The 13465-nt window shown below is 42.5% G+C and overlaps 1 protein-coding gene across 3 annotated transcripts in view; it reads left to right on the top strand.

Annotated features, from left to right (window-relative positions):
* Positions 1-13465, top strand: part of slc44a5a (solute carrier family 44 member 5a) — a 167682-nt gene that overhangs the window by 150414 nt on the left and 3803 nt on the right. The window contains exons 15-22 of one of the 3 annotated variants that reach the window (XM_037531081.1): positions 853-1115; positions 5008-5102; positions 5279-5382; positions 7455-7528; positions 7610-7680; positions 8588-8676; positions 8759-8843; positions 12730-13374. In XM_037531081.1, the coding sequence (XP_037386978.1) occupies positions 853-1115; positions 5008-5102; positions 5279-5382; positions 7455-7528; positions 7610-7680; positions 8588-8676; positions 8759-8843; positions 12730-12905 (957 nt within the window). In that variant the 3' untranslated portion in view covers positions 12906-13374. Of the gene's footprint in view, positions 1-852; positions 1116-5007; positions 5103-5278; positions 5383-7454; positions 7529-7609; positions 7681-8587; positions 8677-8758; positions 8844-11176; positions 11307-12729; positions 13375-13465 lie in introns of those variants that run through there. The other 2 variants (XM_017712249.2, XM_017712250.2) reach the window with 2 other exon arrangements.

Below are 13465 nucleotides of genomic sequence, written 5' to 3'. Positions count from 1 at the left end.
CCTGTGTCAGCAATGAGTGCAGCTGAATTCACTCATTGCAAAGGGTGTCTGGATATTGCTGAATATATGGTGTATGTGTCCTTTAATAGTGAAAAGAATTTGCATTATTGGCTTATTTTAAAGGGGAATTGCACCAATCTTACTGAGTCAGAATTAATCACAGTGGTGGTGATAGGAACCAGACGTCCACCTCTAAAAGCTCCCTCCCAGAAAGTTACTGCATGAAATGGTTTTGAATGCTTTCTGATGCCTGAGACATTGTTTTATGATTGTTGTGAGAAGATTTTGACCTAAAACATGTTATTAAAATCCATTAGGGGTATAAGAAGGGCGTTGTGAGGCACAGTAGTCCCTCAAAAAAAAATCGGATTTTCTGCTATTTTATCAACATCAACCAATTCCATATAAAACTCCGAAGACTTGTTTATGTTCATTGTGGCTTTTGGATGGTAAAGAAAATGGCTATATTTGTGTTGTCATGGTGACCCATGATGGCACACACAGTATCACAGTCCATTTCCTACGTGTATAATTATTGTATTTATTTAAACCAAGCTAATTATGCAATGCTTTAACTAGTAAAATAAACAAGTGTCAATCAAATCATACAAAACATGAAACATAAGGCTTAAACTGAACTGAGTTGGATAAACTTCATTCATCCCTGAGGGAAAAAGTTAATAAAAAGAGGAAAAATGTCATTTTAAACAATAATTTTATACTGTATTGTATAATGTTTAATATTCTGTGTTATTAGAAATTGTGTGACAAAATGTTTTATAACTAATGTATTTATTAGGAATAATGTTTTGTTGATGCTGTGTGCTGTATGTGTTCTCTCATCACTGTCAGACCTTCAACAGCACCAACATCACTAAGCAGTGTCCTGGAGCTCAGTGCCTGTTTGCGTTTTACGGAGGTGAGAGCGCGTATCATCGCTACATCTTCATCCTGCAGCTCAGCAACCTGCTGGTCTTCCTCTGGCTGGTGAACTTCACCATCGCTCTGGGACAGTGCACCATCGCTGGAGCTTTCGCCTCCTATTACTGGGCCAAAAGGAAACCAGCGGACATCCCGCCCTGTCCCGTCTTCTCTTCTTTCACCCGCGCCATACGGTATGGAGCTTTTCAAAGTGCCCATGTCACAGAAAACTGAATTTTCGTTTTGAAACAGGAGTCTAATGTACTGTGTAAATATTGGTAACGCTTTCTTTAGAGTGGTCCTTTATCAGTAACACATCAACAACATATCAGTGAAGCAGCAGCAGTGAAGCGTCTGAATACACTGAACTAAAGACCTTGTAGATACATTACTTACGTTAAGTAGATGTGTTGTTAATGTTACACCTATTATGCAAAACCTAACTTTACCAACCTTACCCTACTTCTAATCCTAACCCTCACCCTAGCCCTAATCCTAACCCTAACCTTAACCCTAACCCAAATCTTAACCCTCACCCTAGCCCTAATTCTAACCCTAACCCTAACCTCAACCCAAATCCTAACCCTCACCCTAGCCCTAATTCTAACCCTAACCTTAACCTCAACCCAAATCCTAACCCTCACCCTAGCCCTAATTCTAACCTTAACCTCAACCCAAATCTTAACCCTCACCCTAGCCCTAATTCTAACCCTAACCTTAACCTCAACCCAAATTTTAACCATCACCCTAGCCCTAATTCTAACCCTAACCTTAACCTCAACCCAAATCCTAACCCTCACCCTGGCCCTAATTCTAACCCTAACCTTAACCTCAACCCAAATTTTAACCATCACCCTAGCCCTAATTCTAACCCTAACCTTAACCTCAACCCAAATCTTAACCCTCACCCTAGCCCTAATTCTAACCCTAACCTTAACCTCAACCCAAATTTTAACCATCACCCTAGCCCTAATTCTAACCCTAACCTTAACCTCAACCCAAATCCTAACCCTCACCCTAGCCCTAATTCTAACCCTAACCTTAACCTCAACCCAAATCTTAACCCTCACCCTAGCCCTAATTCTAACCCTAACCTTAACCTCAACCCAAATCCTAACCCTCACCCTGGCCCTAATTCTAACCCTAACCTTAACCTCAACCCAAATCTTAACCCTCACCCTAGCCCTAATTCTAACCCTAACCTTAACCTCAACCCAAATCCTAACCCTCACCCTGGCCCTAATTCTAACCCTAACCTTAACCTCAACCCAAATCTTAACCCTCACCCTAGCCCTAATTCTAACCCTAACCTTAACCTCAACCCAAATCCTAACCCTCACCCTAGCCCTAATTCTAACCTTAACCTCAACCCAAATCTTAACCCTCACCCTAGCCCTAATTCTAACCCTAACCTTAACCTCAACCCAAATTTTAACCATCACCCTAGCCCTAATTCTAACCCTAACCTTAACCTCAACCCAAATCCTAACCCTCACCCTGGCCCTAATTCTAACCCTAACCTTAACCTCAACCCAAATCTTAACCCTCACCCTAGCCCTAATTCTAACCCTAACCTTAACCTCAACCCAAATCCTAACCCTCACCCTAGCCCTAATTCTAACCTTAACCTCAACCCAAATCTTAACCCTCACCCTAGCCCTAATTCTAACCTTAACCTCAACCCAAATTTTAACCATCACCCTAGCCCTAATTCTAACCCTAACCTTAACCTCAACCCAAATCCTAACCCTCACCCTGGCCCTAATTCTAACCCTAACCTTAACCTCAACCCAAATCTTAACCCTCACCCTAGCCCTAATTCTAACCCTAACCTTAACCTCAACCCAAATCCTAACCCTCACCCTGGCCCTAATTCTAACCCTAACCTTAACCTCAACCCAAATCTTAACCCTCACCCTAGCCCTAATTCTAACCCTAACCTTAACCTCAACCCAAATCCTAACCCTCACCCTAGCCCTAATTCTAACCTTAACCTCAACCCAAATCTTAACCCTCACCCTAGCCCTAATTCTAACCCTAACCTTAACCTCAACCCAAATCCTAACCATCACCCTAGCCCTAATTCTAACCCTAACCTTAACCTCAACCCAAATCCTAACCCTCACCCTGGCCCTAATTCTAACCCTAACCTTAACCTCAACCCAAATCTTAACCCTCACCCTAGCCCTAATTCTAACCCTAACCTTAACCTCAACCCAAATCCTAACCCTCACCCTGGCCCTAATTCTAACCCTAACCTTAACCTCAACCCAAATCTTAACCCTCACCCTAGCCCTAATTCTAAACCTAACCTTAACCTCAACCCAAATCTTAACCCTCACCCTAGCCCTAATTCTAACCCTAACCTTAACCTCAACCCAAATCCTAACCCTCACCCTAGCCCTAATCCTAACCCTAACCTTAATCTCAACCCAAAACCTAATCCTTACCCTCACCCTAGCCCTAATCCTAACCCTAACCTTAACCTCAACCCAAAACCTAATCCTTACCCTCACCCTGGTCCTAATCCTAACCCTCATCCTGGCTGTAATCTTAACTCTAACCTTAACCTCAACCCAAAACCTAATCCTAACCCTCAAATCAAATCAAATTTATTTGTAGCGCTTTTTACAACTGATGTTGTCACAAAGCAGCTTCACAAAAATCCAGAAAAGACAAAGTTTTAACAAGAATGTAAAAGTCCCAGGTGAGCAAACCAGGTGTGACAGTGGCCAGGAGAACCTCCCTCAGAGCTGAGGAAGAAACCTTGGGAGGAACCAAGGCTCAAAAGGGGGGACCCTTCCTCCTCTGGTCAAACTACCTACAAGTGATTATACTACTAATATTAATAGCAGTAGTATTGGTAGTAGTAATAGCCAGGAGTCCATGAAAACATCAGAGTAGGGTGGGCAGCTAGTCCAAGGCAGGTGGCGGTAGCTGGGGCGTGGGCAGCTGGTCTGAAGTGGGCAGCAGGAGAGCTCAACAGTCAGTCGTCCTTCAGTGTCCAGCTGGACAGGTGGGCGGTCGTATACGCGGAAAAAAGGCAGGGAGAGGGAATTAGTTTTATTCTGTTTGTTTGTATGTAAAAATGGGGATGTGAACATTTCCAGAGAGTGGCTAACGACTACGGCAGGTCTGACTATGACAGCTTAACTAACAGGAGAGAACCAGAAGGACACACAGACACGAGAGCACTCTGAAACAGTTCGGCATCCCTCCACTCCACCGTCCACAAACCTGAGTGACCGCGTGCGAGCAGTGGGACGACAGCACCAGCGTCTCGGTTTACTATAATTCCCTGTGTCCATAGACCCCTGGATCTGCTGCCAATGCTTTGGGGGCTTTATAAGAAAAGGCTCTTCCACCAGCTGCAGCCCTGTGAATTCTAGGAACTATTAATAAGCCAGTCTGTGATCTGAGTAGTCGTGATGGCTTGTAATAGGAAATAAGGTCTTGCAGGTACTCAGGCGAGCCCATGTAGGGCTTTATATGTCAATAAAAGAATTTTATAATAGCATATAATATATTCTTTTTAAACATTTGTGAAAGTAGCTATGATCTAATTAATAAGCTAATTCGAAAGTATTTCACAAAACCCTAAAAAAGTTTTCAAATGAATTTATTCATGGTTATTGATTAGGTCATAACCACTTTCACAAAGCTGTAATAAGCAGTTATAACACGTAAATAAAAGGGGCAACAGTGACCTGTTGCTTGACAAATAGTGGGCCCACATTCATTGATTTATTTCTATATTTTCTATCTTCTTATTCAAGATTTGTGAAACTGGTTATGACTTATTAATTAATAACCATTAATGAACTAATTTTAAAGCATTTCACAAAACCCTAATAAAGGTTTAAAATTAATTTATTAATGGTTATTAATTAGATCATTACCACTTTCACAAACAGTGACCTATTGCTTGCCAAATAGTGGGGCCACATTCTGCTTTTTATTTATATAATTGTTTATTATTTATTTTTTACAATCTCAGTAATAACTGTTAACAAGCTAATTATAAGCCATTAGTAACCCCTTTATAAGGGTAGTCTTATTGTAAAGTGCTCTGTGTCCTGTCTGCAGGTATCACACAGGGTCTCTTGCCTTTGGCTCACTGATCTTAGCGTTTGTCCAGCTCATCCGGATCATCCTTGAATACCTGGACCACAAACTCAAAGGTATGAGGTTATTAGAGAACACTGAAGATCGAATCGTGGCTTTGTGGCAGCTTTTGTATTAATGACTGTAGAAAAGGAGATCACCTGTGATCACAGCTGGCCACAGAAGTCCTCTGTCTGTTGCTTGTCATGATATCAGTGTCAGCTGTGGTGTCATTCTGTGTGTTTGTGTCCAGGAGCTCACAACGTTTTTGCCCGGTTCCTGCTCTGCTGTCTGAAGTGCTGCTTCTGGTGCCTGGAGCGCTTCATTCGCTTCATGAACAGAAACGCCTACATCATGGTGAGAACCAGCCGATAATCCTGATGTCTCTGTCGCTAACTTGCAAAATTTTCCGTTCCACCTTAAATGCTGCAGCAGTTACACTCTGGTACCTGAGGTTGCTGCACCATTTAAGGTGGAACGGGAAATCGATCATGAAGCTGGCGATTAGAAATCTAAGTTCAGCTTCATATCACTGAAGAATTCTTGGTGGCGATAATAAATAACTGCCCCCCTCTTTGAAGGCCGATGATGCCCTAAATGTATTTAAGCAGTGAGGAGCTGAACTTCCCCCTCCTCTGCTGTCACTGCAGGCCGGCAGGGTTGCCTACAGAGCAGCGCTAGTAGCTGTTAATGAAGTGATGTAGTTTTTTTGTTTGTGCTTCTTTTTATTCGGTGACTCGTTTGTTTGATTGATGCGTCAAACTGAAGTTGAATGAAGCTTGAGCGCCGATGCTTTTCATTAAACAGCAAATCCCAGTGCGATATACCGTTATTGCTCTAGTCTGGAGACACAGCAGGAAAACACGTCCGGATTGTTTTTCCAGGCTATTTTAAATATGATTCACCTGCCCTGTCAGATCAGTGAGATCACCACAGCTGGAGGCGGCGTATTGGAAGTGGCCGGAAAACCTCGTCTCGTCTGTTTACGTAAAAGTCGGCGAGCGACGACTCATGACGTATCCGGTTCTAGAAGGGTCGTCCCATTTCATAGGGGGAAGATTTCACCCACTACCCCTTGTAACTCGAAAACAAGGGGTAAGGGTAAAAATAAGAAACGGAATTGGGCACTGAAGCTGTGAGGCTAATGTACAATCTTAAAATGATGGTTCTTCGAGGGTTTTTTAAGTACAAAGAAAATGCTTATATATAGAGCCATGAACAAGAACCGTTTGCATGATGAAAGGGTTCTTTGCATGCTGAATTTGTCTTCATATTAATGGAGAATGTTCTGTAAATGGCTGTATATAAAACTTTTTTGAAAATGGTTCTAGATAGCACCAAAAACTGAACTCTGTATAGAACCATGTAAAACATACAAGAACCCTTTAGTCATGCAGAGGGTTCATTGAGTGTTCATGGTTCTATACAGAACCATTTTCTTTACCAAAGGACCCTCGAAGAATCACAGTGTCGTCAATCAGCCGAGACACGTTTGGTGCGTAAAGTTTACTTCTTTAGTTCTGTGCATGGTGAAATGGTTCTTCAGATTGATGGAGAATCTGCTGTACATGGCTCCATACAGAATCTTTTTGGAGAAGGTTCTGTATAGCACCCAATAGGGTTCTTCTATTGTTTTGATGCCAAGCCTAACAATAGAAGAACCCTTTTTTGGTGCTTTATAGAACCCTTTTCAAAAAGCCTGTGTGTAGGACCATATAAAACACGCGAGGAATCCTTTAATCATGCAAAGGGTTCTTTGAGTGTTCATGATTTTATATAGAACCATTTTCTTTAAATTAAAGAATTTTTTAAATTAAAAAAATAACATTTTAATCATGCAAAAATTTGAGTTATTTGAGTGTCCATGGTTCTATATAGAAGCCCTTTTTTTAAGAACCCCTTGAAGAACCTTCATTTTTAAGAGTGTAGTTTCTCAAGATTTTTAAAGCTTCAAAATGTTCTGTTCACTCACAGTCCATGCAGTCCACATCTGGAAACTCAGCTGCCTATTCTGATTTCGCTGTTTTTGTGATGTCACAAAAACATGCATCCTGTTCGGGCTACAGCAGTTTAGCCCCGGCCACTAAAACTGAAGTTATAAGGAGTTTTTCAGCCTGGACTGCTTTATGAATGAGGTGCAATACAGGGCAACCGAACAGAACAGAGGCCCAGCAACAAATATAGCCTGTTTCATTCTAAGAGTTAAAAAGGGAGAAGATAAAATACAAGCAATAGGGTGGATATGGGCCTTTAAAGTTTGGGCTGTAGAAGTTGTAGAAGCAAAACTGATGTGGCAAACTTAAGACACCAAACACGTCTCGACTGATCGACTACATTGGGGGTGAAGGGGAAGATTAAACATGCCAATCACATGATGACATAACAAGTGTTCATCAAACAAACAGCATTACACTCTTGTTTGTGTCTAGATCGCAATTTATGGCAAGAACTTCTGCACGTCAGCGCGGGAAGCGTTCTATCTGCTGATGAGGAACGTAGTGAGGTGAGGATGGGCTAGTATTCTGCTGGTGAATGTCCGTTGATTGGCCCCAGCTTCATTCTCAGTTCCTTTCTTTCACCACAGGGTGGCAGTGTTGGACAAAGTTACAGACTTTCTGCTCTTCTTAGGGAAGCTCTTGGTCGCAGGAAGTGTGGGTGAGTCTTCTTATTGATTTCACTGCTCTTCTGGTGTTTGTACAGTCATGGCCTTAGACTTTCTGAACGGTAGTGTCACCTGAGCAATGGAGCAAGTGGAATGTGTGCATCCCGATTTACTAGAAGAGGAGCACACTTAGGCTCTTGTTGCTCTGATTCATTGATTTTATAAACTTTCCTTAAAATAAAAGTGTCACTTGAGTAGGACTTATTATGTTTACACTTTCAAATCACAGAATAATTACTTATTGTGCCAGGATGTTAAGGATTTTGACTGATTCTGTTGAAAGAGTGTCCAATTTTTGTCAAAATTCTACTTTATTAAAAATGTAAATAATGAATATTAATGATAATGTATTATTACATATATACATACATACAAACATTCATATGCAAATTTCTGCACACCCCTGATCACGTTTTTTTGCTACTCTGAGTGGAAATAAGTTAAAGGGGAACTCCACCAATTTTCAAAAACTCTACAGAGAACACACTGAATGGCGTTTTTTGGCCAATTTTAGTGCACAATTAACAACTAAAACAACATAAAATAGAGACCACAATATGTTTTCTTTATCCCCAATGTATTAAATTCAGCAAATACGCAGCAACTGTGCTCTATAACGTGCAGAAGCCTGTTCTCTGTAGAGGATGTGTTATTCAATCAGCAAAAATCGTCACATGACCGGGGTACCCAAACTTTTGCATGCAGCCGTACGTTTGAAATTGAACTGCTAAGATGTCATTGTTGCTTCATTGCACTTCTATTTTAGATATGACGAAAAACATGACAGCTGCTGCTGCTGCTTCACTTCGTATTGCACTACTCCACATCCACCACAAGGTGGCAGTAAAGCGACACAATTATGTATCTTCTGTAGTTGAGCAGTAAATCAATGTTTTGCAGGCGTCGTTGCCTTCTTTTTCTTCACACACAAGATTCCCATCATTCAGGAGGAAGTTCCGGTCTTAAATAACTACTGGGTGCCTCTGCTGGTAAGGAAATCGTGTTTTACCGTTTTCTTTCCTATTCACACTTGGTTCCGTCACTTGACCGGGCTGCTTCTCTCTTTGACAGACAGTTGTGTTCGGGTCCTACTTGATTGCACACGGCTTCTTCAGCGTCTATGCAATGTGTGTGGATACCCTGTTCCTTTGCTTCTGTAAGTACGTTCTCACTGTCACTGTACGTTAATGATTTGAGGAATGCTCTTCTGAAAGTACAAAACAACAGAGATACATTGCCGGGCCACTTTATTAGAAACATTAACCTTGTAGCTCCACCCTGCTGGTCCACCATCCATATAATGTCAGCAGTGGTCCTATGGTGGTCTGCTTCCACGGATGGACACGTTATGGAGAGGTGTTGATGGATGCTGCAGCAGCAGACGGGCTACACATCTACAAAGTGCACCTATACGGTTGGTGTTTCTGATAAAATGGCCAACAAGAGTAGGTACAAGGTAGGGGTACATAATAAACTGACAGCTCGGTGTACAGAACTGTGCAGAAGTCATAGATCAACCTTCATGTATTTCCCTTTCCAGTCAAACCATTTCAGTCAGAAAAATCTGAAAACACACTTAGAAACTTGCGCAGAAGCTTCAATAATTAAATATCATGTTTTCAGTGTTTAGTGAGTCACTCTTTCCCTTCATTCCAGCTTCCGTTCTCTTCTGGAGACTCACTTTCAGCTCCTCAAAGAACCTGCAGACACGCCTCCAAAGTTCAGTCTTAGAAGCTGGTTAGATTTTCTGAATTAATCAAACACATTCAGTGGTGTTGAGGTCTGGACTCTGGGCTGGTCAGTCCATTGTTCAGCTTCTTTGTTTGGTGTGTCCATGTCCTTTTCTCAGTGAGGTTCTTCTTGATCAGCTACATGTCCTTTCAGACCCACAGCACTGAGTGGTCTTCTCACAGTGGAAGGATGGACAGAAACACCTGTGGATGTTTTCAGATCTGAAGCAGCTTGATTTTCTCCTCTCTCTCAGAAACCAAAGCTTTCAGTGCTGTTTATCTGATGGGGGCAGTTTTGGTGTCGACCAGGTCTCCCAGGTGGTTGTTAGGAGACCCATTTTCTCTGTTTATTTCATTTTTAATCAGTTTTTTAAACCCAGTAATCTCCTCTGAAATATCCCCTTCGGCCATTTCAGATGAACATGAGAGAGAAATGTGTGAGGCAGCTGAGGTGAGGTTGGGTAGTTGCTTTGTTAGTGAATGTTAGTGTCTATGAGGGGGAGCATGATGTCAGGGGGGGTTTTGTTGTGTAGAATTTTCAGACATACATATTATAACACAAAATACTGACCATAAAATTGCACATAAAACCTATAATACAGCAGATTCCTCACAGCACACAGCTGTAACTCAGTTTTAAGACTGGATAGATGGAAGAATTAAAGTGGCAGCAGGTGCAAATAAGTAAATACTAATAGATTTGACATACATAGTTTTGGGCTTTTGTGTAATTTTCTGTTAAATATTCATGTTTTTTTAACACTGAAACTGAACAATTTGTACTTAATGCTGCACTATGCAATTACACTGTAGCACAGCACGTGCTACCCCGGGCTACCCTGGAGGCAGGATTCACAATTGCAGCAGCCGTTATTTTTATTTTCCCCACAAAATAAACCAACACAACCAAAACCAACACTATGCTGGCCACTTTTCCGTGGCTTCAGTTAGCCAGCTAGACCTTTCAGTCCTTCTCTACAGTGGAGCTTTTCAGTTCTTTCAGTCTCTGCTGCTCGTCTCTCTCTCTCTCTCTCTCTCTCTCTCTCTGTCTCTCTCTCTCTCTCTCTCTCTCTCTCTCTCTCTCTCTCTGTCTCTCTCTCTCTCTCTCTCTCTCTCTGTCTCTCTCTCTCTCTCTCTCTCTCTCTCTCTCTCTCTCTCTCTCTCTCTCTCTGGCTCTCTCTGTCTCTCGCTCTCTCTGTCTCTCGCTCTCTCTCTCTCTCGCTCTCTCTCTCTCTCGCTCTCTCTCTCTCTCTCACTCTCCCCTCTCAGCTCTTTTTAAAGGCGCTCACCAAGCCGGCCAGATGAGAATCAGCTGCTCTCATTAAGGGCAGCGTGAGCACCAGAGCCAAGAGGGAATGAGAGCTCGCCGCTCTGCCTCCCCGTTACTGCCCCCAGTTCCTGGGGGGGGCGGGCGCATGCCACATGCACACTTCTACCGGAGAGGTCTCCAGATCCCCAAATCTTACATAGAGCAGCTTTAAAGGCTGTTTTGACTGGAAATTAAATAAAATGAGAGGCTGTTCTTGTGACTTTTGTACTGTACTGTACACAGTGTGCTAGACTTCGCGTCCCACTCTGGTTCCCTAGCAGCCCGAAGCATCTTGCTCTTTACTTCTTTCCTCAGCTTGATTCTCACATCTCTGATCTGTGCCTGATGTTAACCCAAACTCTCCAAAGCTTTTGCACTGAAATTCACTTTCACCTTTTGTTTGACTAACTTCACTCTGCTTGTCTCTGCTCCGCTGCACGCTGGATCCAGGTGAGGATCTGGAGAGAAACGACGGCACTCCGGCGAAGCCGTTCCTAATGTCCCCCGGCCTGCACAGAATTCTGGGAGGAGTCGAGCAGAGCCCCAAAAAGGCGAGAGTGTAGCTGCCTGCCTGTGACTCCAAAAAAAAGACTCTAAAAACTCACCACTGAGGGAATAGCTTTACTCATCGTTGATACTTAGCATGCTTTAACTTATCTCGTGGCTGTTACGGACCACGGCCTCTCCAGACTGTACTGTACTGTACCGAGACTCAAATGCACTACAACTGTGAGAAACAGGAGATTTCTGCTTCCATCAGACAAAAGACTGAAGGTGCTATGCACTGCAAACCTCACACCAGGCAGGACTTTGGCCTTTCTGACTCTGACTCCGCCCCACTTTCTAACTCTCTGCCTCTTTCTGCTGCTGCCTGCTGCTGCCTTATCCTAACGCTTCTGGAGCAGTGACATCACCGCAGGTCGTTCACGGGAACTGCGGCGGCAAAGGCAACCGGAGATCTTCAGTGGCGAGGTTTTCAATCAGAGGTAGAAATGTTTGATGGAGGAAAATGGACCAGTGTAAAGCTTCATGATCTGTTGTGTCACAGTATTCACTTACAGTAATGTGGTGTCTCAAAGCTGGTCTGTAGACTACAGCAACAAAAACACTCAGATAACAGTGTTAAAGGAGCACCTCGGCGTTTTTCACCCTAATCTCCATCTGCATCATACAGTCGATTTCCACAGACAAGGACTTCAATCGGTCTTTCTGTATAATAGAACAGAAAACCCGTTGATTTGAATCTCACATATAATACAGGTCAATGGGCAGTTGCTGAATTTTGGAAATAAGCCATTTACAATAACATGAGTTGAAAACAGGTCTGAAGATGCAGCTATTAGCCCGAGACAGACTGAGAGAATGTCTCACCCAAGATGTTATGACGCGAAAACGCAATTCTTCATTCTGGAGAACTAGCCTCATCTCTGAAAGAACAATTCTATGGATTTCTGCTCAATTTAAAAACACCTGACTGAATAATTCATGAATTTTCTACAAAAATACAGATCGCTGTTGAACAAAACTCTCCAAATCATCTCCAAATCTCCAAAGTGGTAACTTCACAGGAGACGGTAAAAACTTACTTTACTTTTAATGTAAGGCAATGGAACCAGACTTCTTTCCAAGTCATTTTGGGTCATTTATTTTGGTCAATTCATCAGGAAATTCACACACAATATAAAGGGCAAAAGGTATTTTCAAATTATGTAAAAAACTGAAAAACGACAAAAATGGAGATTCCAGGTGTTCCGACAGCGGCAATATTTTACATGAACTTTTAAAGACAGTATTGAGTGGCTGCCCATTAGGTTTGATTATATAAGTGAGCTTTGAGTCAGCTGGGTGTCTGTTCTGTCAGAAATACAGAGAAATGCATCAGATTTGTTGTGTGTGCTGTTCGACTGAACAATACAGATGCGACGCATAGAGACGAGGTTTAAAAATGCTGGAGAGTTCCTTCAAAGCGCTGCTAACGTTGGGTTCCTGGGTTGTGTTTTCAGACAGAATGGAACAAGAGGTGCCCAATTCCAGGAAAATTCCCATTACACAAAATGGCATGTATCCGGAAGTCATCAACGAGCATGAAAACAACATTTACGACAATATTACATTGTGGTTTGCCACATGGATGTTAAAGGAAACAAATCTACCCAACAGTCTACTCTCCCAAATGTAGTGATGCAGTCGAGACATGCTTGGTGTCCAGGTTTTCCTTCTTTAGTTTTAGCGCTGGAGGCTAATGTGGCTAATAAACACTAGAAATCAATAGTCACCGAAACTATTTCCGTAAACACAGCCTAAAAGTTTCTCTTGGTGTGTAAACAAACAGCTGTTGGCTAAAGCGGCTGCTTGTGGCGTTCAGCTCCACAGTGCTGGTGACATCCTGTATAAATAAACATAATATGTGGTCACAGCAAATTAACATGTGGGAATGAGATCCTAATGCGAGGCCACAACTTATTAAGGAGTGGGAACAAGATAACTGAGTCATGGCCATGACTTAGTAAGGCATGGGAACGGGATCCCAATGCATGGCCTCCACTTAGTAAGGCATGGGAACGAGATAATTGAGTCATGGTCATGACTTAGTAAGGCATGGGAACGGGATCCTAATGCGTGGCCATGACTTAGCAAGATGTGGGAACGAGATCATGCCTTATTAAGCTGTGGCCAAAGCTTAATAATCTCATTCCCACACCTTACTAAATTGTGGCCAAACATTAGGATTTTGTCCCC

This window comes from Pygocentrus nattereri, chromosome 19, assembly GCF_015220715.1.
Source record: "Pygocentrus nattereri isolate fPygNat1 chromosome 19, fPygNat1.pri, whole genome shotgun sequence".
In the NCBI taxonomy this organism is placed as follows: Eukaryota; Metazoa; Chordata; class Actinopteri; order Characiformes; family Serrasalmidae; genus Pygocentrus; species Pygocentrus nattereri.
Note: the sequence above shows the minus strand (reverse complement) of the source record. Positions and strands in the feature narration are given on the sequence as shown.